This window comes from Pectinophora gossypiella, chromosome 13 (assembly GCF_024362695.1).
Source record: "Pectinophora gossypiella chromosome 13, ilPecGoss1.1, whole genome shotgun sequence".
Taxonomy (NCBI): Eukaryota; Metazoa; Arthropoda; class Insecta; order Lepidoptera; family Gelechiidae; genus Pectinophora; species Pectinophora gossypiella.
In genome coordinates, this window is record NC_065416.1 from 3,984,617 (window position 1) to 4,011,265 (window position 26,649).

The 26,649-nt window shown below is 37.5% G+C and overlaps 1 protein-coding gene and 2 long non-coding RNA genes across 5 annotated transcripts in view; 2 read left to right on the top strand and 1 right to left on the bottom strand.

The window, feature by feature from the left end:
• The window catches only part of LOC126371775 (uncharacterized), a 267,333-nt gene that overhangs the window by 231,763 nt on the left and 8,921 nt on the right, over positions 1-26,649 (top strand). The window lies entirely within an intron of this gene.
• The window catches only part of LOC126371743 (translocation protein SEC62), a 35,346-nt gene continuing 8,921 nt past the window's right edge, over positions 225-26,649 (top strand). The window contains exons 1-5 of one of the 3 annotated variants that reach the window (XM_050017091.1): positions 225-362; positions 8,337-8,463; positions 18,542-18,675; positions 19,858-19,974; positions 25,751-25,989. In XM_050017091.1, coding sequence (XP_049873048.1) covers positions 327-362; positions 8,337-8,463; positions 18,542-18,675; positions 19,858-19,974; positions 25,751-25,989 — 653 coding nt within the window. In that variant the 5' untranslated portion in view covers positions 225-326. Of the gene's footprint in view, positions 363-575; positions 730-5,388; positions 5,514-8,336; positions 8,464-18,541; positions 18,676-19,857; positions 19,975-25,750; positions 25,990-26,649 lie in introns of those variants that run through there. The other 2 variants (XM_050017090.1, XM_050017092.1) reach the window with 2 other exon arrangements.
• On the bottom strand, positions 20,131-24,864 carry LOC126371776 (uncharacterized). Its single transcript, XR_007567072.1, has 2 exons — positions 24,646-24,864; positions 20,131-20,409 (listed from the first exon to the last, which is right to left on the bottom strand). It is a non-coding gene; the product is annotated as an uncharacterized LOC126371776 (long non-coding RNA).

Sequence of the window (26,649 nt, forward strand, 5' to 3'; positions counted from 1 at the left end):
TTTGAAAAACGTAAATATACTTGGTTCTTGGCGTAAATCAAGTAAATAATTGGTAAATAACTTGGTAAATGACAATTATATTTTTGTCACCTACTCAGAAGTGGCAGCAGTATTATAGTACTTTTTTAGTACTAAAACTTGTGGAAATGCAAAAGGTTGTGGTAAAATTTTATATGAAATGGCAACACTGAACATTCTGTCAATCAAATCTAGTCGAAGTCGAGTCAATTCTGTGCTGTCAAAAGGTCGTAATCAAATGAAAAGTGAATTTTGTAAAATTGCAGGATAATAATTAACATACGCAACTTTGACAAAATTAATTTAGAATGGCAGACAAAAGGAAAACTAAGAAGCGCAAAGAGGTAAGATCTTTCTAAGTTGTGGTAATGCTGTATAGAAGTACCATGTATGGATTTTTCTTCCATTGTTTTTGTCGACGTTACCATTTTGCCGTGTGGTTTTTCCTGTGCCAAGTCTCGTGTGTTTGTTTTCCCGGCTCGTCGGGATGTTCGTTTGTCTAGTATTTGCGCCTTTGCCATATGCGCATTATTTTCCTTATGACGTGTTTACGGTAGGGACATTACGCAGAATATTTTACGTAGTTTAATGTATCATGCTGCTTGGATCACATCCTTTACGAACGCAGCGTGAGTTTCACAAATTGACAGCCAATTTTATAAAGTGCATCTAATGGATTGTGTAGAGTCTTTGTCTCGAAAGATGGAAGAGGTGAGTTTAGTCAGCATGGTATTTTTAGGAATCATCCATATTGTACTAAATCTCATCTTCATTACCAAGAAAAAGCTTTTTAAAATCCATTTTATTTACTAGCACTCACTTTACTAGAACTCATTAAGTATTACCTATAATAAACCAATATTGTATTCATTATTTACTTGTCATTATTATTTTATTATTAAAGTGTCCGTGCTAAATAAGTATCATTGCATGCATTTTCATTTAAGTTTTTTTTTCTCTGTTTACAGCGTAAAAAGGTTTGGACAATATTGTTTTTTTTTCTTGTATATTTCACTGTTTTTTTTTTTTGTAGATCACATTTATGTTGGTAGTAGACCCATGAATTTCATTTCTTCCACTGTAGTAGTTTAGTTGCTGAATCACCCTTTTTGCGTTTAACACAATTTCCACGTGATACATGTTCAATTTTATTTTATTATTATTTAAGTACACTAGCAACATAAGCTGATGCATGTACATCACTGTACTTGTATTTTAAACCATTTTCCTCTTTTATGATAGTATTTGCAGAAACTCTGTATCACTTTCACTTTCATAGACAAAGATTGTCTTAATAAAAGCATTTTAAAAGATATAGAGATATAGATTTTATACTAAGTCACACATAAGTATTGAGCTGTGGTAGCCCAGTTGGTAGAACGCTTGCCTCTCACTTTGAGGTTGCAAGTTCGAATCCACCACAGCCCTAAGGCAATGATTGTCTAATTTGTTTTGGAATTCATGTTTGGATCATAAATTATTATCACATGCTCAGCAGTGAAGGAAAACATCATAACGAAACCCACATTCCTGAGAAATTCATTTTCCGCAGTATGTGACTTAACCTGTAATGGGCTGGTTTTCCTTCTGTAAAAGGCTGTTGCTTCTGTAAAACACCGGACCTGGCAAATCTTCATGATAGGTGAGATGATGACTAAGTTACATCCCGGGCACACCATTTAAAAATGTCATTGATATTGTGTGCTGCCTTACCACATGCATGCACAAACAGTCAACTTCAAGCTCACATTGGTGTGGAGCGAAGAGTGTCCCTTCTATACCTAGTGTTGTTGTTTATTCTATGACTGGTTGGTCCAAAAATATTCTAGTTCATTTAAATTTAAAAGGGAAATATCAGTTATTAATTTGAGTAGTGCACAATCTTAGTAGCAATAGCAGGGCAGGCACAATATGTTTAACAAAAAATGTAATAAGACTCATTCTTTACACACACATCCAATCCTTGAAATTCTCTATATTCTCTATAAATTTGATGCAAATTTCTTCAAAAATATCTTAATATTTTAAAAATAAAAAAGAAACACCAAAAAAAAATGCAATTGAATGAGGAGAACCACCAAATTTTACCAGGTTTCTATTTAACTTGTCTATTGTGTGGTTTTGTTAACAAAAATCACTTCACAATGTGATTTTTCAAAAAGGCGCTCACATGTTTTTCGCTATAAAAGGTGACAATACTCACGTATAAGTATTAATAAAATAACATGCACTTTTAAAGGGAATTGCACAGGTGTCAGTGACCCCATATGGCCATATAAACAAACTAAGATATTTGTGGCCGAGCCAAGTGCGGATGTTTTGATTGCAGTGTGATTGCACTTTGAAAGAGTTTTGTTTTACACTTTTTTCACTTGTAACAAAACTGTGTCCACGGAATGGCTACGTCACGTTTGCCAATCGTCATGCGACTTACATGATGATTGGCAAATGTGACTTCGCCGATCCGTGGACATAGTTTTGTTACATCTTTCTACGCAAGATGCAAGCAATCGTCAATTAACGATAGTGTGTGTTTACGTGGACAATAGGCTAATCAATCATATAGATATATGGCATAATAATATGTTAGAGGAGTACAATATATACAATACTAGGTTTAAAATATAGTCCGTGTCACGAAAGGTGCTACTATCGCAGATTTAGCATAAAAGTATTATGACTTCGTCACTTTCCAGGGACTGAGGGACTTTCTCTAGTATATAATTATTCAAATATGTAATGACAGAGATATTTTTTCTGTAGCCTAATTAAATGTGCCACTGCTGGGCAAAGGCCTCCCCCTTCTCTTTCTAACCCTCCCTGTCTTGGGCATCGTTTTGCGTGGTGTGCCGGAAGGCGTCCAGCTCGTCCCTCCACCGTCGTCGTGGTCTACCTCGACGTCGACGACCCTGTGGGGACCAATCAGATGTAATTTTGGCCCACTTTTCCGGATATACGTACATACATAAGGCAGACATGTCCTGCCCATTCCCACTTCAGTTTAGCGGATTTTTGAGAGGAACAATGAGTTGATTACACCCAAAAACAGATAAAACATGCGTATGTTGTCTGTTATCCATGAAATTAGAATGTTAAACGAAGGAAAATCTGTAGAGCTCCATTTTTTGGGGGAACCCTGGAAAGTCCCTTATTCGTTCTATTAAAATCCGCCGACTTCTTTTGTGGATTACTATTTTAAACTTAGTTTGTCTTAAGTCTTCGTTTTTTAATAACACTAATATTTTAATTTTGGTTTTACATTCGGTACAAGTGACTGTAGTTTATGTCAGTTTAAACAAAGGCATTAGAATGAATAGCTTGGCCATTTGCCATTAAAAACTATAATGCCGTTAATTTATTGGGGTCTGTCTGTATTGTGTATCTCAAGAAAGAATATTTTGCAATGTCATTCTTGTCCTCAACTTAAACTATTACTTTGTGAATTGGCTTCTAGCTCTACAAGCATCAACCTTATTGCCTACCAATAAACAGTCCTTTTTTTGTATATTTGCAGCAAATGTTGAAACTATTTGGTCCGACAATAAACAAAAGTCATGCCTGTTTCCCTAATACAATGCCGTCGTCTTTTGTTAACAAAACCTCGCAATAGACAAGCTAGTTTCAACACGTTAAAATCTAAAAGCCGGGGTACAATTGAAACGGGGTAAAAAAAATCCCTAAGGAAATAAGAAAGAAAGAAAGTATTTATTATTAGAGGACGCCACAGTGACAAAAAATAAAAAAATCAAGAAATCGAGGTTTTCAGTATAAGGCAACGATATTAATACTTGTTAAAATGGTGAATACGCTAAGATAACTTAATAAAAAATATATTGCCATAATGAAATTAATCCAATCTTCTTATCGTGTGGGTTGTGAGGTGCAATACAAACGTCATCAACCCTGGCATCAGGGTTATTATTGATCCGCCAAAGGGCGCTTTCATGACTCTTGTAACAATTACATACTTACATCTGTAAGTAGTAACAAGGGCCAACGGCTTAACGTGCCTTCCGAAGCACTCATCATCTTACCTTTGGACAATCAGGTGATCAGCCTGAAACACTAGTGAAATCCTAGACTAAACTAAGGAACACAAAGTGGTTTTTGTGACATGTCACCGCCGGGATTCGAACCCGGGGCCTCTATAACGTGAGCTCAACGCTTAACCACTGGACCACGGAGGCCGTTATGAATCCAATTATTCGGAACTTAAAAACCACGTGGTGTATCTACTTCGCTCCGAGCGTCGCATTTACTACGAACGAATACCAGAAATATGGCCAACCGTTCTGTAGGAAAAAAATACCGGAATAGAACCCAAAACAACATAAAAGTGCAGGTAATATATTTAGATTGTGAGGATGGGAGACGCGGTCGACCGTGCCGATTCACGCTTGGACACAGATCATAGAGCAAACCGAAATGTAAATGAAAACGACAAATTTTACGAAGTGTAAAGTGCAGCCGTTTGAAACATCTCTACTTGTGTAGTGTAGAGGTAGTTCGTGCAAGTACTTAGTGCAAGGAGTATATAGGCAATGACAGACAGACAGACACGCACGCCCGCGATACCTATAGGGGTGAGTAGAACAAAGTCACAAACAAAGAACAAAGTCAGGTTATACCTAAATAAACATTTTTATTATTATTTTATTTTTTATTATTACTTGGCATTAGTCCTAAGATGGATCTGATGTATGAGGGTACATTCTCACGACTATATCTCAATTGGGGTAGTCAGAGGTACATCGAGGTTTGTTTAGACCAACGTGGTAGTTGATGAGCCGTATCGCAGTTTATAATGGTCGAGCCAACTTAATGAAAACTGCACTAAGAACTAAACTATCGCTCTATTAAATCAATGCCGGTTATCACGAAACAATGTATGGAATCAAACGTGGTAGAATACTGCGCAAGATATCAAGCGGTCAAACTTTTTAACAGGTTGCATGTAGAATTAAAAACAGTCACAATTCTTTCCATTTTTAAAACAAGATTGAAAAATAATTATGCTGTTGGAAAAGTGTTGTTACTGTATCGACGATTTTTAACTTTGTGATATACTGTGTATTGACTATTTTATAAATTGTTTTAATTGACTTATTTTTTATTGTTTGATGATTTTTATACTTTGTTATAAGTATAATGTGTATTTGAATTGTTTTATAATTTGTACGATTGACTTATTTATTGCTGCTTATTATGATAATTGTTTACTTACCTGACATTCGCATACAATGATATTGTTTATGAATAAATTATGAATTATGAATGTATTATTAAACGTCAATGCTTGTGACGTGTTAGGCGAATCGAATCCATAGAACGAGCGCTCCTCGACCACCATACTCTCGGAATGTCCCACTTTCACCACTGGTCCTCAGTTCTCGCGGCCAAGTGAAATGCGACGGTAGTGTTGTGTGACGTGATTCTGTTTTCCTCTAGTGATATTAAAAGACTGATAAAATCGTATTATGAAGGAGAAAAACTTTGTAAGTTCATAAGTTGGTCTTTCTGTCGATTACCTAAAGACACCTTTATAAAATAAGTACAGTTTTTGTGTTCTAAAATGACAAAAGTTTGCTTATTATCGTAACTTTGTAAAACTTAATTGATTAATGCAGTTTACAACATTTTCTGACTTATTTTAGTGCCAATAATTTCATATATAAATTGTAATATGTTGGATTTCAGATTGCGTCATTTCATTTTATTTTTCAATAAAATCTAGAACGTTCTATGGTTCACTTTCTACGCCATTGAATTTTTACACTAATTCAAGGTTCCTTTCATTGTCACGCACGTCTCTGATATTAAACAAAATATATATTTTTTTAATAAATACAATACACAAGGAAGTCGGTTAAAACACAGAAATGCAGGACAGACGGTGGTATTATTTCTCAGATAGATTTTTTTTACAGGCAACCTTAGGCACAGGGGGTCTAAAAAGCCCACATTGTTGCATTTCATCTAAGAAAGCAATACTGCTATTTGATACTTGTTTAGTAGAGACTCTTTCCTGCAGACAAACTTTTTAAACAGTTTTGCAGGGCATTGACAAATTGTAGTTTTAGTATTAAAATTGAATTAATAAAAAATAATAATTGCGCACTTTTATACCTATGCGCAAATGGCAAATTGCAATATTGCTTTTTTCGATGAATTGCTTCCATGTGGCCTTTTTAACCGCCTAGGAACGGAAACCAGAACTAAAAAGCAATATTATATATTATTTTATCTATCGCTGTTATAACGTTCTTAGCTCTAGATGTGCGACAAAGCAAATATAACAGTTAAATAACGGTTATACTATTCGCATGCCTGCTACGTAGGTCCCTACCTGTATTCCACTGCTCTCGGCCTACTTATACTTACAGTCTTCATAATATATTTCACAACAATGTTATAAATTAGTTATAACATTGTTATCAAGCGGTATTTCTTATGTTTTACTTTTCTGATACCGGCTTCGTAGCCTTGGCCATGAACTTAACTCGATAGAGGTCTTAAGCGACTCGCATTCGAAATTTAAGTTAAGCATACGGTTCTCTTGTTCATGACAAAAAATTTAGGAATATATCGCATAATTGATAAATATAATCATTCAGATACATCCGTGGTCTAGTGGTTGAGTGTTGGGCTCACGATCTGGGGGCCCCGGGTTCGAATCCCGGTGGGGACATATCACAAAAATCACTGTGTGATCCCTAGTTTGGTTAGAACATTACAGGCTGTGACCTGATTGTCCGAAAGTAACATGATTCGTGCTTCGGAAGGCACGTTAACCCGTTGGTCCCGGTTACTACTCACTGATGTAAGTATGTAGCCGTTACATGAGCCATGTCAGGGGCCTGTGGCGGCTCAGTAATAACCCTGACACCAGGGTTGATGAGGTTGGTATTCCACCTCACAACCCACACGATAAGAAGATTCGGATACATTTTTGGCCATTTAAACGTCGAGAATAATCTGTAATCCTTTTCATCAAAGTTTGTCACTCTAGCTGCGGTGTTTTAAAATGCAATTCATCATTATCATCATCAGCCCATTAACGTCCCCAATGCTGGGCACGGGCCTTCCCTATGGATGGATAGGGAGATCGGGCCTTAAACCACCACGCGGGCCCAGTGCGGATTGGTGGTTATTAACGACTGCTAATGCAGCCGGGACCAATGGCTTAACGTGCCTTCCGAAGCACGGAGGAGCTCGAGATGAAAACTTGACCGGATGAAAAGTTGCTTAACTTCAACAATCGCAGACATAATCAAAATGCAATTAGTAGCACATGTTTACTTACGATATTACTTTAGAGAAATTAAATGGCCATTTGAACAAACATCTTGTTTTACACAGACACTACACATTGACGTTATCGTACACGCGCATCTGTGTGTGTGATGTCTGTCAAGATATGTCTCGCACGTCCCCCAAACGGCACGTTTTACGATGACAACAATTTATCACTTGACGTGTTATGTTATACTTCTCCACGTGCGATAACAAATTGCATAAAACAAACAAACGTACTTACAAAGGATGTTTGTATATTACATATTGGTTTGACCTACATTCAATCGGCAGTTTTGTAGGTAACCAGATATCAGGTGATTTATTTATATTAATTACGTTAACTCCATATTTGTAAGAGTTTTCCATCATGGTTTACTTAACACGTCGACAGTGCTCATACAAAATGTTTTGACTTCCTTGTAAGTCCCGCGTATTACTTAAATTTTTATACATCCTGTTAAAAACGTAAATAATAATGTATTTCTTAGTGACCCATGAATGGGACACGGACGTATGGAGCTAATCCGTCATGACCCGTATATGGATCACTGGACTGCCAACGTGTTAAATTACTGCTCAAAACGAATTTGAATTACAAGTGATAGATTCAATAATATACCAAAAAGATCGGGCTGGTATTAAATGTGTCCCTCTAGTTTGTAAATAACTTGTAATGTATACCTCCCCTTGATTTTTCCACTCTTCTCGACTGCGCGATCTCCGACCAATCCCTCCTATAAGCATTGAGGTCGTCACACCATCTTTTACGCGGTAGGGGACGCCTTTGCCTAGCAGTGGGATCGAATAGGCTAGATAAGGTATACATAAATTGGTTTAAAAGTGTTGCTTTTGCAGTTTCTTGTCATTTCTTCTCTTCAGCCATAACACCTTGCGAGATGGCGTAGATTTCAAAATGTTAAATTGACCTTCGACAAGTTTATCCAGGATAATTACGCTAAATAAGTGATTCTGGATAACTAATTATAATACAGCTGTATAAAAAACACCCTCCATCGTTCCAGGAGTTTGAAGAGACGGAGGAGTCAGAGAAGCCCACGAGCGAGGAGTATGCTGTCGCCAAGTGGCTCAAAGCCAATGTGCCCACCAAGAAGACCAAGTTCCTCAACCACCACGTGGAGTATTTCACCGGTAAGCATACCTTGTTTCGTTAAAAATATAAGTTTAAAAACTAAAACCGTACCATACCCCGGATACTTCATACAAACAACCTCATTTTACACAGACACTGCACGTTGACGTTATCGTACACGCGCATCTGTGTGTGTGACGTCTGAGGGCTGCTAATTACAATACCTAATTTAACTGTCATTACTTAAGCAGGTAGTCCTACTAACGAAAGAAGCTTTTAAAATCATCCGTTAATATTTATTTACCACACAAATCGGGGTAAACCTGAATGAGGTAAACCTAGCTCAGACGTTGATAGGGAGCGAAGAATTACCGTTCTATACGTAGTATATTATTCCTTATTCTATGACTACACTAAAAATCGCGCTCTAAAAAGTAAGACTGTCGCGTGGTAGGAAACTGTTAGGATGGATTGGCATACAACCACGGCTATCACGTAAACATCACTATTCGGAAGAATTTCCGAGAAATATTTACTTGTAAGTACATAGATGGTGTGAGTGAACTTAACAACCTATACAGGGTGTTGGTGACATCGTAACGAAAACTTTTGAGGGGTGATTGAGGCCATGATTCTGAGTTGATATCAAGTAGAGTTTTCCGTCGCAAAAGTATAGAACTGAAAATAATTTAAAAAAACCCAAAAAATCATGAATATTCAGATTGAAAATTCCACTTGATATCAACTCATAATCACAGTCTAAACCATGCCGCCCAGTATTCGTTACGGTGTCACTAACACCCATACCTACTTGTATGGCTACCGTATGTACTTCTGCGGGGTGGAAATGACATCGTAACGAATACTATTATTCTGAGTTAATATCAAGTGGAATTTTCCATCGCAAAAGTATAGAATTGAAAATAATTAAAAAAAAACTAAAAGAAAAACATGAATTTTGCGACGAAAAATTCCACTTGATATTAACTCAGAATCATGGTCTGAATCATCCCCCTGAGTATTCGTTACGATGTCACTAACACCCTATATATCAGTGTACTAAACGCGTAAATCGATTATCCGCGCTTAGTTCACGGGACCACGCTCACGGCACATCGAGATTGGATCTACATGGTTGCCTCTGTTATTATTCTTATTATATACCGTAGTGTTTAGTAAACCATGCGTCGGGAACAAAAACAATCGTCTACTAACATTAGTCCGTATGCTGTAACGGATTGCTATTGTGATTTTACGTAGTACTTTGTAAGTTGAACGCTGAAGTATGGACTGTGAAATGATAACGTTAAAGAATAAAATCTATTAAACAATAAAGTTTACTAAGGAGTGCTCAAAACTCGCGCATTTTTATGAAACTGATATTTTAGAAATTAATTTGGCAATAATGAAAATGTTACGTTATATGACCACGTACAGTCATGAGCAATATCATGTATCCACTTTAGAACCGTGTCGCACTATCATTTTTGACATTTAATGAGACTCACGGTTTAATTGGTCAAAAAAGTTAATGTGACATGGTTTCAAGGTGTGTACATATTGGTACTCGTGCCCGTACTTATGTCACGCAATCAGTAAGTAGTAACCAGGACAAATGGCTTAACGTGCCTTCTAAACCACAGATCATCTTAGTTTCGTATTATCTGGTGATCAAGCTGTAATATCCTAAGCTACGGTTTCCCTCTGACTTATAAGTATTTAGGTTATCAATGGCCCCGATTCCTGCAGACACCTAATTTTATTTTAAGTTATAACTATTAATTTTAAACTAAATTAATAACCCCGGCGAATAAAATAGACATCTCGCTCATATTGAATCCATTTGACGTGTGCTGTCAACTGAATTCTGTCGGGTTATTGGCCGATATAAAATTAAGGAAGGAATTAAATTTCTGCTTGAAATTGACGTGTTTTTACCCACGACGGAACGGAGCAGGTATATGCGTTTAGGGTGAGAGATGTTTGTGTGTGCGTTTGTGCAAAGTAATGTTACCACCTATCTTTTAAACTAATGATCCGATTTTGAGGCGGTTTTCAATAACGGGTTTGTGTTTGATGAGTTCATGTTCTTAGACAAGTGTCATAGCTGTAACTCACTAGGGGGCGCCACAATATTAGTGCAAAACAATGTTGCAATATAATCAAAACGAAATGTCCGATTACAATTCTGTTTTCGGCAATGTGTACGTGGTAGCTTATTGCATGTTCCCAAATAATAAAAATTACGTCTTTAACTCACTATAGGGTGCTACAATATTAGTGAAAAATAGTATTGCAATAATATTAAAACTAATTGTCCAATTTCAATGCGGTTTTCAGCAATGGGTTCGTAGTTGAATGGTGCATGGGCTAAGATAAGTCTTATGAATTTAACTCACTAGGAGGCGTTGCTATATTAGTGTGAAACGTTTATATTGCAATATTATTAAAATTAAAACGTATTGTCTGATTTCAATGCGGATTTCAGGAATGAGTTCGTGGGTGATTGGTGCATGTTCTCAGATGAGTGTTATAGAGGTAACTTTAAACAGAAAGCAACTGTATAATATATAATAAGGGACTTAATATTATGTGGTAGGATGAATCACACTTATTGTTTTGCGAGATCTTACCTACACATTATATAGATTATAATTCGTATATGCTCTCTAAAAAGTCTGAAATAAAATTAAGCAAAATTAAAAATTTTGAAAAAAACCCACGACGGTAAAAATTTCATCGAAAAAGAATAAAATAACTTAAAACCCCCGACTTAACCCAATTATTATGTAACGAAATATTATATTAGACTTAAAAATACTTTCTAAAAAAGAGTTCATATCTCGAGACATCGGTAATAGATATACTTAAGTACCTAAACAATGAATATGGATGTTTACAGTTTTTTCCTAACGTGTCTGTTTCTCGAAGATATACTTAAATGTAGCGATAATAATTTTACCATAATACATAACCGAGGAATATCCGTCGGGGGCTGCCTTTTCTATATGAAATTTCAACAAAATGCCTTTTCTATATGAAATTTCAACAAAAATTTAATCATACTCATAAGTGTATTTTATGTCGTCGTTAAACATCTACAATTCTTCAATAATTGTATTCACGCCACTAGAAAAACTTTAGCTGGGTTAATGGCAGCCCCCGACGGATATTCCTCGGTTATGTATTATGGTAAAATTATTATCGCTACATTTAAGTATATCTTCGAGAAACAGACACGTTAGGAAAAAACTGTAAACATCCATATTCATTGTTTAGGTACTTAAGTATATCTATTACCGATGTCTCGAGATATGAACTCTTTTTTAGAAAGTATTTTTAAGTCTAATATAATATTTCGTTACATAATAATTGGGTTAAGTCGGGGGTTTTAAGTTATTTTATTCTTTTTCGATGAAATTTTTACCGTCGTGGGTTTTTTTCAAAATTTTTAATTTTGCTTAATTTTCCATAAATGTTGTCTGTCGATTACCGGCCCTTCCTTTTCGGCGGAGAAGAAAATGACAGGTATAACTTAAAATAAACTTAGATGGTGTGTACAGGAATCAGCACCTTTGTTGTAGAGTTCATAATTCAGTAGAATTAGACTGTGACTATCCGACCACAGTGTATAACAAAATGGCTGTTCCACTTGCAATAAAGTACTGTTTGTTATGGTTTAACACTTCATTACTGTTATTGTTTGATCGGCATTGCTGATTTTTAAAACTGTGAATTGGTGTTAAAGCCGAGAATTTTATTACGATCGATAAGTCGTAGTCACTCGGGCGGTCTGAAACTGACATAATAATATCCATTATAATTGTACGTAGGCATCTTTTTGTTAACGTGACTAAGAGTGGTATTAATAAACTAATCTCAGCTTCGAGACTGCCCTCAAGATCATATCATGTCTCATATAAAAACAGAGACTTGAGCATGATCTTGAGGGCAGTCTCAGCTGATGCGTTTATTAATACCACCCTAAATGTAGATTTGCCGCAGATGATATTAAATACTTCGCGAAACAAATGGGGAGTGCTTGAGGGCATCGCGTAGTCTGACGTGTCATATTTCATAGAATCGATCGGCTTCAGTGGGCCGATAGCGATGGTAAGCGCTGAGAGAAATCAACAACCATGTCAGTGGGGTCGATATCGGGTACGAAGAAACCATTGGTGTGAACCTAAGTCAATTTAAGAAAAGTTCCTTTCGTAAATCGACCTGACCCGCATTCGAGCCCGACGTGACCAATTACAGAAAAAAAAAAACTGAACGGAAGACCAAGTGAAACAACTTGGTCAGAGATAAATTATAAAATGCTAAACTAGAAATAAAAGTCAGTAATAGATAATCAGAAATCAATGTAATTTTTCTTATTGACTTTTCGAATTTCAATTATGAATTTGAAAAATTATGAGTACTTTGTTTGACTTCTTTTATTGATGACGTCACTAGGGCAATATTTGCATATAAGTTCAATAGAAAATATTTTTTTTTGATGTTTCGTAACATGTATCTGATTTGTGTGCGAAATTGTCTATTATTATTTATCGGGAAGAGAGATAATGGAGCTGGCTCTAAAACTTATTTATGATCAGATTTTGCCTTGGCCTTAAATGTAGAACAATGCCCTATTTGGCACAACATTCCCGCAATCTCTAGAAGTATGAAATATACAGTTTTCAATTCAGTTTACACGTAGACCTCTCGGTGTACGGACGAGTCCACAGCGGTACCTATTCGCTTACCTATTCAATTTCACCGGTTCTCAAACTATCATTACTTAACATGAATCCGAAGTGTAATAACTGCGTCGAAGTTTTGACTGATGGAGCTCGTTGCTATGGTTGTAACTGCGAACTGCATTTCCACTGTGCTGGTATTACCGAAGTTGGCTACCGAAGATTGGGGGAGAGAAAACAGACTTGGCGCTGTCCCAAGTGTAAACAATCGGGAATATCGGTGGCGAGTGCAGGCATATCACCGGCAACGCCACGATCTCAACCTTCTGCGGTCGCGGTTGTGGAGGCGCCGGTCTCGCCGCTGCCTCCTCCGGTTCCCTTACAATCAGAGTCGGAATCCACTATTCTACAGGAAATTAGAGCTCTTGCCGAAAAACTTGCTCCGCTCGATGCAATAACTGCAGAAGTAAAGGCGTTACGTGCAGATCTTGTGGAGCTCAAGTCTACAGTTAACGAAGCTAATAATAGCGTCAAAAAGTTTGGTGCTAAGGTGCTGGAAATTGAGAAAAGGCTTACACAAGTTGAGAATGTACAGGTGAATGTCAGCTCACTACAGTCAAGGTTGGATAAGCTTGAGTGGGAGTGCAGTTCGAGGGAGCAATGGACGCGTATGAGCAACATTGAAGTTAAGGGAGTACCTCAGACTTCTACTGAAAACTTATATGACATAATAGGTAAAATTGGCCAAAAAGTTCAGTATTCAGTATCGAAGCAGCAAATCAATTTTATTGCAAGAGTTCCTACGCGGGATGAAAACCAGCCGAAACCTATTATAATTTGTTTTAATAATAGGTACGTTAAGGAAGATTTCATAGCTGCCGCCAGAACTGCTGCGAAAAAAGGATCTCTTACTCCTGCTGACCTTGGATTAAAAGGAAGTCAAAAGATTTTTGTCAATGACCATCTTACGATACAGAACAAGAACTTGCTCACCAAAGCTAAGAGAGTTGCCAATGAGCAGGGGTTCCGCTATATTTGGGTGAAGCATTCAAAAATCTACGTGAGAAGAGACGAGACATCACCTATTATTGCTTTGAAGTCGGAAAAGGATATCTCGAAAATGGTCAAAGTGTAATACTTATACTTAATTTCTTACTGTATATAACTTACCTAATCATTTATACTTTTTTATATATCAATATGGTCTTAGAAAGTTTGAGTATCGTAGCCGGTTGCAGTGCTAGTTGCACTTTTCTATTATTGCTATGTGTGCTATTCAATTCCGGTAAGCGCCTTTTATATTTTACCTATCTTTGCTCGGTTGTTATTATATATTATTTATTGTACCTAGGTCTAGCGATGAGAATAATATCTTATTATGTACCTAATAGTCAATTTTATGTGTATATGTGTATTGTAACCCTATCGTCTGAGTTGCATATTCATGTTGAGTGTTTTTATATTTGCTATAGTAATTATCCGAAATGACTTCACTTAGCATTTATTATCAGAATGTCCGTGGCTTGCGTACGAAGACCAGTAATTTTTATGGAAGCGTCTGTTTGAACAACTATGATGTGCTCTCGATAACTGAAACTTGGCTCTTGGACAGTATTTCTGATTGCGAGGTAATTGACGGGAGATACTTGGTATGGCGTAGTGACCGTAATTATGAAAAGACCGGGCAAAAATTAGGTGGAGGGGTACTTTTGGCTGTACGTAAGGATCTGTGTGTGACCGATAGGCCCGAATGGCGAAGTTCGGCTGAGGATATTTGGGTAACCATTACTCTTAAACGCACTAAACCGGCTATAACTTATAAATTGCATATTTGTTCGTTGTATTTAATTAAGGAAGAAGGTGGTAATTCTTATAAAGAACAACTTCAAAGTTTTCTTAGTAATTTGTCTACATTAATGTTGTCGCATCCCATGGACAAATTTATTATATTAGGCGACTTTAATTTCGGTAAGGATGTTGCTTGGGTACGCTCGAGTGATGGGGATGAGATGATACCGATCAATTACACAGCCGATTACATAACGGAATTCCTTGACGAAATAACAACTTCTTGTCTATCGCAGTATAATGGTGAATTCAATATCAATCAAAGAGTGCTTGATTTGGTGTTGTCTAATGATCATATTACTGTTCAGCACTGCGACGACCCGCTTGTAAAGGAGGACGACCAGCACAAGGCCCTGCGTATTTCTGCTAACTTTGTTGAAATACATGCATTGGAAGATAGCAGAAAAACTAAATACTTGTTCAATCGTGGCGATTACTCCTCTATCATCTCTGAACTTGATAATATTGGTTGGGAAAACTATTTAAACTCACCCGAATTGGACCAATCAACTAATCTTTTTTATAATAAATTATATGAACTTAGAGATAAATACATTCCTATAAAAACTATAGTTACTAACTCGCACCCGCCGTGGTATAGCCCAGCCTTAATAAAAATCTTAAAAGAAAAATACAAATATCATTCCAAGTATAAAACTTACAATAATGCGTCAGATTACCAATCGTTTGCGATACTTCGTGAAAGAGCTAAATTGCTTGAAAAAAGCTGCTTTGATGAGTACATTACTAAAATTGAATCTTCCATTGTAGCCAACCCTAAATCCTTCTGGACGTATGTTAAAAGTAAAAATAAGAGTAGTGTTTACCCAAAAACTATTTACTACAAAGATAAAATAGCCGATACCGGGCGGAGCATTAGTAATCTTTTCGCCGAATATTTTCACTCAACCTTTCTTGTGCCTAGCGTTACTCCTTCAACCCGTAGTATTCCGGATTTAAGTAATAATTATATTAGTAATATTGAGATTAATGTAAGTTACGTGTTGTCGTTGTTAAAGTCCTTAGATATGTCCAAGTCCGGAGGCCCAGATATGATACCGCCTGTTTTCATTGTTAGTTGTGCGGAAGCCCTGGTGGTACCGTTGTGTATATTGTTTAAGCGTTCGCTGGATGAGGGTTTGGTCCCATCGATTTGGAAAGCTGCATTTATTACTCCTGTATTGAAAAAAGGTAACAAGAGTAATGTTGAGAATTACCGTCCCATTTCTAAATTGTGCCTGTTTGCTAAAATATTTGAGAGGTTAGTACATGGTGAAGTATACAATGCTCTTAAATGTTACTTTGGAAATGAACAGCATGGATTCTTAAGGAACCGTTCAACAGTATCTAACCTTATCCTGGCAAATGACTGTATCACTAAGGGTATGGAGAATGGAACTCAGGTTGACGTAATTTATACAGATTATAGCAAATGTTTCGATCGGATCGACCATAGTGTGCTGTTGGAAAAACTGATGGCGGCTGGCATACACGGTGACTTGTATAGATGGTTTGCTTCGTACATTGACAATCGCACTCAAGCAGTCGTACTTAACGGATTCACATCTGACTGGTCCACCATTCCTTCTGGGGTCCCTCAAGGATCGATACTAGGGCCTATGCTGTTTGTAATTTTCATTATGGACATCAAGAATTGCTTCTGCAACTCTGATATCTTGCTGTTTGCTGATGACATGAAAATACTTAAGGTAATAAATAAAGCGTCTGATGTAACTGAACTTCAGGCTGACTTATTCAGGTTTGAAACATATTGCATTCATAATAAATTAGATCTGAATGTGTCTAAATGTTTTTTCATGTCATTCACGCGTAGGTATATTTTATTTGATTCTGAATATGTTTTATTAAATAAAAAAGTTTCTAAAGTCAACGAAATTAAAGACCTTGGTGTAATACATGATAGGAAAATGTTATTTACTAACCACCTCGACTATGTCATTAACAAGTCCTCAAGAGCTTTGGGATTTGTTATGAGGACTTCCGCTACTTTCCGGACTCTGAAGTCAATAAAAATATTATACTGTGCCTTCGTACGTAGCCACTTAGAGTACGCCTCCCAGGTATGGAACCCTCAATATGCAACTCACATAGGCCGTATTGAAGGTGTTCAGAAACGATTTTTACGTTTTCTCGACTATAAAGCTCATAAAAAGCTTCCCGACTATGAGTATCGCTGTAAACAATATCATTTTTTACCCCTAGCTGTACGACGGAACATCGCTGATATTTGTTATTTAATGAACGTCGCTAGAGGTAGGATTGACAGCCCTGAATTACTCAATAAGATTAGAATTCGCACTAACCAGCTACGCTTTCGTCAGAGACCACTCCTATCATTGCAGCCTGCAACTACAAACTACTGTAGTAACACTTTTATAATTAGAGCATGTAATAGTTTCAACAAGGCGTCTACTGATCTTGACATAGACCTTTTCTGCACTAGCATTGCATCCGTAAAGAGATTGTTAACCCAGAGCCATTTTAATAGGTTAGGCTTATAGTGTTTGATAGAATTATTTGAACTGTTTTACTTCAGATGTTATTGTATCTTTAACTGTACTTACACGTTTATTAATTCGTTTCTTCTAGTTATTTGTTAATGCTGCTGTTATCGGACTTATCCCGTTAACAAACGGTTTACGTTTTTTAGTATGTAGTTAACTGTTTAGACTCATATATGTGGAAATTTTTTGTTGGCATGTAGCTTCTTAGAGTTGTGTATATTTTGTGTAATTTTGCTGTAAATTTCCCTAAAAATAAATAAATAAAATAAATAAAAAATACTCTTAAGGGGATTTCTTGCCTAATAAATTGTCTGGAAACTAGATTGTAATGCGTTCTAAACAGATTTCGATCCAGCTTAACAACTTTGCTGAAGATTATCTGTGTAGATATCAAACTTACGTACAGTCATGAACATTATCATGTAGAACCCTGTCGCACTAACTTATTTGACATTTAATGAGACTTACAGTTCGATTTGTCAAAAAAGTTAATCTGACATGGTATCAAAGTGTATACATATTAGTACTAGTGACCGTACATCGGTGAAATTTTATTATTTTTTGTTTTTTATTACAATAAATAAATAAATAAATTATTCGCGTTTTTGAAATATGTAGAGCGACACATACCCATTTAACGTAGCATGATTACAGTGACAAATCTCTCGTCTCTTTCACACTAAGCTGTATAACTATTTCCCGCGTTAGGTGATGAATTATACTTCTGTCCTGCTGTCATTCTACGTTATAAGGGTATACGCATTTTGCCATATTGCCTTGTAGTGAAAACCACTCACGGCTCACGATCCGGAGGTCCCGGGTTCGAAGGTATATATCACAAAAATTACTTTGTGATCCCTAGTTTGGTTAGAACGGGATTACCTGATTGTTCAAACCTAAAACCCGACTGCGGAGAAATTACGCTCTAAAAGTATGAAACAAGTAAATAGATATATTTCTCTGAAATTCTTCCGAATAGTGTTGTTTACAAGATACCGTGGTCGTATGCCGTGTAAACAAACTCTTAGGATAGACTGGTATACGACTGTATATTAGTAACTTTTTGTTCACGATTCCAGGCACAAAAGCAGTGGATGCTCTGCTGACGTCAAAATGGGCGACGGGTAAGAACCGCATCTTCAAGACGCGGCTGGAGGTCACAGACTTCCTGCATCAGATGCTGCTGCACAAACTCTTCCACAGGGCCAAGAAGGTACCTATAATCACCACCTATTAACTTAAAATATTTCCTATAGTTTTCATACATTTTATATGGACCCGCCGCACACGGTTGACGTCGGTGGCCGCCACACGCTTCTAATCGTCGCTGCTCGCTTCTTGCAGCCCGTACCGGCCGCTAAACGTCGCCACACGCCACTCGCGCGATTCCGCGCCCCTCCCTTCCCTTCCCCAGTTAACCCGTTCAAGTCGAAGGCAACGCACGCACGTAGTCTGTTGTCAAAAATATGGATGTAGGATTATCGTCCGAGTCCATTATGATACTGCAGTCATTGGTAAAAAAAGTAGCAGCCACCGACCACAAGTGGCTGTCGCGAGCTTCAGCTATCTTTGTAGCTGCGCCTAACTTCTCGTGGCGGCGTTTGTAGCTGTGGCCCGTGGCTCGTATGCGGCGCCACTAATGGTCGACCCAACTGTGTTAGTGAAAACTGCCGTCTGATTTCTTTTATATATAATTTAATTTCGGGTATAATGTGACACTATAAATTTTTACCTTGATTGAAACTACTTTTTTTAAAACAAATATCGTATTGCTTACGTGGTTTTAACTATAAGGCGACGTTTTATGCTGAATGAGGTTGTTTTAAATAAAAAATAAAAAAAAAAATTTTATTATCGAAGAACTATATCCATTTCGTTAGTAACAAACTTAAGAACTATGTTAGTAAATTATCTTAAATACCGATAAAGTTTTATTGATAATACAGCCGATCAGTGGACATATCCCCACTGTCGGCTACCGCCCTTCCCCGATACCGACCCCGCCGGCGTGGTCGACGATTTCCCTCATTCAGCGCTTATCACTAGGGTCGATTAATTATTTCAAATATTTTTCCTCTCAGACGACGCCCTGAGCCGAGGTTCGCGCCCAACCGGGCACCCTCAGGACTGTTGTCTTACACGTTGTACCGGGTGAGAGCCTTCGGCGCTCCCCATTTGTCCGGCCAAGTAGTTAATGCCATCTGCGGCAAATCTACAATAAGTCACGTCAAAAAAAAAGCTGCAGTCTGCGCATCAATGATGCTGATTTCTTTTTATTCGTTATATTTTAATAGACCCTTATTGTACGGGTTGTTATATGTAATAGTTTTTTGTTTGTTTTTTTTTGTTGTTGTGTATCTTTGTTGTTTACTTGAAACGGCGTCTTGTTCCGTAGGTTCCAGTGAGCGAACAGGAGTTGAAGGGCAAGTCGAAGAAGAAGGATTTGGAGAAGACTAGTAAGAGTGGAGACGAGAAGGACGGTGACAAGGCTGGCAGCGCCTGTGAGGGGAAGGTATGTGTAGGTACTAGTGATGTAACGAATGTTGGATTTTTCACATTCGCGAATGCGAATGCGATTGCGAATAATTATCTTCAACATTCGCGAATGCGAATACGAATGCGAATATTTTAAAATGTCAAAAAAGCGCGCTTAAAATGTTTGATAGGTTTGACGTTTCGTATAAGTTTCACTTGTCACGGAATTACCAATAATTTTGAACGAAAAATGATTGTATTGAAAGCAGAAGTATTCAACGATGGGCGACATACAGGAGAAAATATAGCGGCAAAGTTAGAAACTATGTTGTCATCGTGGGGAATTCCCAAAGAAAACGTATTATGTATTGTAAGAGATGGTGGCACTAACATGAAAAAAGGTATTTCTTTATTGAGCATTAAAAACATTGATTGTTCATCGCACCAAATCCAACTTGTTGTTAAAGAAGGGCTTAAGGTGATTCGTTTTCCATACAAAAGTTGATGCAGTGCTACAGGAAAACGGATAGAGGAATATTGTTATAAAACCGATAAATAGTAATATTTTGGTGTATTATTTTCGCAAACTAACAAAAATTTAGGGTCCGAATACGAGAAGTACCATATTTCAGACCCTCAATTTTGATCAATTCTACATTTGTAGTGGTGGAGATTACAGTGTATTTGCTGAGCGTGTAGAGGTGTCAATGTTAGTTTGTGTGCGTGATAGTTTTTTTTTTCTAAAGGCTTTGACTACTTGACAAGTGTAATAGAATGTCAGTGACAATTTATAAAGAGATGTTGTATGAAGAGAATAAATATAAATAAAAAACTAAAAATACTACAATCTGAGAAAAGGAATATTGGAAAAATATTTTTGTAATAACGTATCTTATTTAAACATTTTTAAATAATGGGTAAATACCGTGTTTTAAAAGAGGACATATATTATAATAAAAAATCAATACATAAAATGAAATGGCTGTATGGGCATAGTTCCCTTTGCCTTACCCTTCGGGGAAAACCAAATCAAAAAAGAAGTTGTTGCATTTGCCGGCCTAAATAGTAGTCATTTATAATTAATTGTTTTTCCATCCAACATACAGATTTATTTATATTCTCTTTGCCGCGGACTTTTTGGTGGGACCGGGAACGGGAAGGTTGCTTTCTTCATTGAATAATCTAAATAATCAATACGAAGTGGTGTTTTGTGGTTAATGATCACATTAGTCGGAAAACATTCCCGATAGTATTATTAAATCGGAATATTCAATAAACAAAGTGTACCTATCTATTTTCGCTTTGCGCCAACAAGCCGCTTACTTCGTTTGGGGTTCGGAGTAGGAGTCTGCTCCGAGGGTGGGGGCTTAGGTTTCATAATTTCATTAATCATCATCAAGAAAAAAAAACACAAGACATGGCTGTATGTTCATAGTTCCCTTTGCCTTGCCCTTTGGGAAAAAAAATAAGATAAATTTTGAAATTCTTATGTATACGGCTGCACGGCTTTGCCTTTGCCTTTCCCCAAAGGGATAAAAAAGTTAAAAAAAAAAAAAAAAATCTTATGTATAATAAACAAACATCACAGACATCATGACAAATCTAAAACTAACGAAAATCTTTTTTCTTTTTTCTATTTGACTTATTTATGAATTTTAATCAAGAAAACGTGATAATAAGTTCGACAGCAACCAGTTCAGGTCCCCGAAACAGCCCATTTCAGGCCGCGTATATAAGGAAATACTACTTCAATACGTCCCAGCCTCGTCTTTTTTTAACGTCCTCGTTATAAAAAGACGTCCTAACCTGAACTAACTAACCTAACAATAAACACCACGCGTAAATACACTTCTCATCAAAAAAATCGAAACACCTTGCAAGTTTACGTTTTGTCAGGATTATCAGAAAAATGTGTACATTTAGGAATAAATGTTAAATGTCGTTTAATAGTGAGTAATATGAGCTTATCAAATCTTAATGTTAATGTTCTAAATTTAAATGAATTTTTCATAGGTTTCGTATTTTGTTAAATGAGTCATTTTTATTCCGTATGGAGTATAAAGGAAATGGATAAAACAACACACGTAAATGAAAAAAAAAGCTAAAAAACGTTTATTTAATAACTTGTATTCCCTCCCCGAGCTCTAATTACTGCTTCCATACGGTTCTTCATCGATCGGATGAGAGTCACGATCACATGCTGTGGTATATTGTCCCATTCCTCTTGGATTGCATCTTGCAGCTGGCTAAGTGTTTCTGGGGCAGGATCTCTTGCTCGAATTCGTCTCTTTAATTCATCCCACAGATGTTCAATGGGATTCATGTCCGGGCTTCTTGCTGGCCATTCCATAATAGAGATATCGACTTCGTTAAGATAATCTCGTACGACGCCCGCGGTGTGAGCCCTAGCATTGTCGTGCATGAATATGAAGCCGTTGCCAATAAAATGTGCATAGGGCATCACATGAGGCTCGAGACACTCTTCGACGTACCGATGACAGTTTAGTGCAGGCAGACGTGGCCCAGACACGAAAGCAAGCTCTGTCTTACCGTCGGCGCTGATTCCTCCCCAAACCGTCCACGAACCGCCACCATAGCTGACCTTTTCTTCAATGCAGCATTGTGCATAGCGTTCTCCGTCTCTTCTGGAGACCTTGTTCCTTCCGTCGTTACCATACAGCATAATTTTACACTCATCAGAAAAGAGAACTTTGCTCCACTGTAGGTATGACCAATTTAGGTGCTCACGTGCAAAGTTAAGGCGCGCTCTTCGATGGTCTGCAGTTAATTTCGGCCCATTTGCTGGCTTATGCGGTACCAGTCCACGATCCTTCAACCTTCTTCTAATTGTAGAGTCACTTACAGCCACCCTTCGTACAACACGAAGCCGCTGCTGCAGTTGAAAAGCGTTAAGGCGTCGACTTAAAGAAGTTGTTACAATAAATCGATCATCTCGCTCAGAAGTGACCCGATTCCTGCCAGATCCTGAACGGCGCGTGAACAAACCAGTCTCCCTATAACGTTTACAGACTCTATGAACAGATGACAGGCTTAGATGCAGTCTTGCAGCCACAACACGCTGACTAAGGCCAGAATCCAGCAATGCCACAACTTGGGCGGCTTCTGTGGGCGAAGTATCCATACGTTTTAGAAAAAAAACCTTTTTTCAGACGTCCCAAAGTCACAGTATTGAAATAAAAAACAAAAAGTTTAAGGATAGGCGCCAATTTTTAGTTTTTAAACGCTAAATGTACTCCAACCCTAAACACACATTTGTCTCAAAACAGTGACTCATTTCGTTTATAAGATAAACAAATGAAATTCTAATTTTGAATTTAGAATTTTCGCTTATTACTGTAATGGCCAAACTGCCAGCTATACTTTTATGTATTTTTTTTCATCGTATGAATTCTTTTTTGTGTTAAATTCGGACAGAAACAATGAAAACGGAAGTGTTTCGATTTTTTTGATGAGAAGTGTATATGTCCAGAAATGCGCTGTGAGTCGTCTGGACTGGGCGCGAAAACAACATAGAATTCGATTAGGTGCTAAGTGTCCCGCATGCTATCACCAGCTGTCACTGACATACGTATGAAGTCCCGCGGATTTTATTGGAACTAAATGACAAGTCATAATAATTATATGCGGATACTGCGACATCAGCGCTGTGCTTGCGGGACGTCCTGAAGCGCTATTACATCTTTCAAACGCGATGCGACAAAGTTTGAACCTACGCAATTTAGGAAAAATCTACCTTATTATTACTGTACTGTGATCGTTATTTGTAAAATCATACAATACATATACACAATTCTTTATACACAATATAATTATTATGACATATTGTGGACTTTTCGGTATACCTACAAAAAAGGAAGAATTCAACCATACGTTGTTTTGTTATATCTCAATGGGCTCAGGCAGCGTTTTCGCCGAAAGCTCCAAGTCGGCTATATTTGTAACGATAATTATGTTTGACATTCATCATCATTTTTGAACCATTTTATACAAAAAAAATACTTGTATAAATTATAAACCCTAAAGCACGCCCATGAATCACTCTACTCATTGGTGAAAACCGTATGAAAATCCGTTCAGTAGTTTTTTAGTTAGCCGCATGTTCACTGATGCGATTAATGCCTGTTAGAATTTTACAAAATAAAAAATACGGAAATTACGGAAGGTACTTTAGTGCAAAGTAAATTATTGTATACTTAATTATAATATTATTGGTAAAAGTGATACTTTTTGAAAATTCCGTAACAAATACACGGGTTCGCCAAATTCAATTGTAAAAAAAAAAATACAAAAAGTAAAAACAATTAAAACATGCAGTTGGGTTTGAACCGTGAACCTTAAGAATGGCGGCTACTGCTTTACCAAATGCGCCATTTAGAAGTTAGAAGTAGACTTCAAATTATGCATCTCTTTTAATAGCTAACCTAGTTCGCATGTGTGTGTGACAGCTTCGTGTTTGTACACAAATTGAAATGACATCAACTTTTGATGCAATGTTTCAATATGATATCTTCAGTAAATACTTCAAAATTGTAGCTTAACTTAAAGATAATGTATGTAAGATTTCGCCACCTAACATTTCACTGGGTCAGAACTCAACACTAAACGAATAAATGGAAAAAAATACGAAAACTGCAGAAGTAACGCCATCTACTGACGCAGCGTTACCTAGCTGACTGAAACACATCACCTTAAGTCACAAGAATCAATCATTGCAGCCATTAACAAATGTAAAAAGAAAGCGACACATTTTCACCACTCTAATGTAGCTCAAGATGAACTTTCGCTAAAACATTCGCTAAGTATTCGCATAAATTTTGCGAATGCGAATGCGAATGCGAATATTCAAAAATTTGCGGATATTCGCGAATGCGAATGCGAATGCGAATATTCGTTACATCACTAGTAGGTACACATTTCGCGGCCTCTGTGGCTCAGTGGTTGAGCGTTGGGCTCACGATCCGGAGGACTCGGGTTCGAATCCCGGTTGTCCCCACTATATTTTAAAAAAGGTGTTAATATTGTAGTTTTATGCTGTAAAGTTTGCAATAAACGATAAAATAAAAAAAATAAAATGTCACAAAAATCACTTTTGTGATCCTTACTTTGGACAGAACATTACAGGCTTATCACCTGATTGTCCAAAAGTAAGATGATCCGTGCTTCGAAAACCGTTGGTTCCGGTTACTACTTATTAATGTAGTACGTGGTCGTCACATGAGTCAATGTCAGGACCCTCATCATCATCATCTGTCAGGACCCTATGGCGAATCAATAATAACCCTAACGCCAGGGTTGCCGAGGTTGGTCATTTTACCTTCGCCGGTTGGAAGGTCAGACAGGCAGTCGCTTAAAGGTAAAAAATTTTACCTGTCAAATCTTCAGGTTAGGTAAGCGGACCCTGTGGAAAAAAGGGATAATGCTAGGGACATGTTTTTTTTTTTATTATTACGGACGAAAAACAGCTGTTAAAAACGTAGTACAATAAGGTCTTAAAACTAGTATAGGTACTGCCAACAACGACTCTAATACTGAATTTCGAAGTTTGAAATTCCGATCTATGTTAGTTCACAAGTATACGATTTCGATGTACGTTAGTTCGAAAGTACACTGTAGCTATGAACGAAATTCCGATGTATGAGAGACCATGAAATAAAAATCCCTAAATTGATGTGTTAATTAAGCCCAATTTATTTATAAATGATTTTTCTTCGAAATTCAGTATTAGAGTCTGCCAACAACATCATCCACAGATGACTAGATTATGATGAATATCAAACCACCAAATCTTTCAGGACACAAAAGAAGGCAAGGAAGGCAAAGACGGCAAGGAAGGCAAAGAAGGCAAGGAGTCAGAGAAGAAGAAGCGCAAGATCCGGCTGGAGATGCACATGGACCAGATATTCCTGGACACCAATGACGCATACGTGTGGATATACGACCCTATGCCGTGGTACTACTGGGTGTGCGGTGCGCTCGTCGTGTTCGGCACCATCACTGTGTGCATGTTCCCGCTGTGGCCTGCCACTGTCAGGTGAGGATGATTCGTTACCCCAGTCCAATAGGCTAACACAAATACAAAATTAAAGCGTCCAGTACAATAACGAGCTCAGAGTGCTGTTGGGGCGACCGTGGCGCTGCAGTGCGTCGGGCATGTTTGCGGAGGCGCGCATTGATGACTTCTATGCCATTATGCGGAAGCGCAGCGCCTCCTTGCTGTCGCGGCTCCGCGGCGCTACCAACACCATTCTGAGTGTGTTCGCTGATAAGTGGGACTCCCCATTGCTGCGCCGATGGGTGAAGCTCCACCTCTCTTAAGTTTTCATTTGCTCTGTTTTATACTAACCCTAGCTTTAAGTTTGCATTGTTATATATTATAGTTTATCTAGTTATAAGTACTTATATTTTTCAACATTTTTTATTATTATTTTATTATTATTTTATTTTATTTTTTTGCACTGTCTATCCCGCTACATTTTTCATTAAATTCATAATATCCTATACCTAAAGCTCTCAGACGACGCCCTGAGCCGAGGTTCGCGCCCAACTGGGCACCCTCAGGCCTGTTGTCTTAAACGTTGTACCGGGTGAGAGCCTTCAGCGCTCCCCATTTGTCCGGCCAAGTAGTTAATGCCATCTGCGGCAAATCTACAATAAGTCACGTCAAAAAAAAAAAAAAACCTAAAGGTTGCCT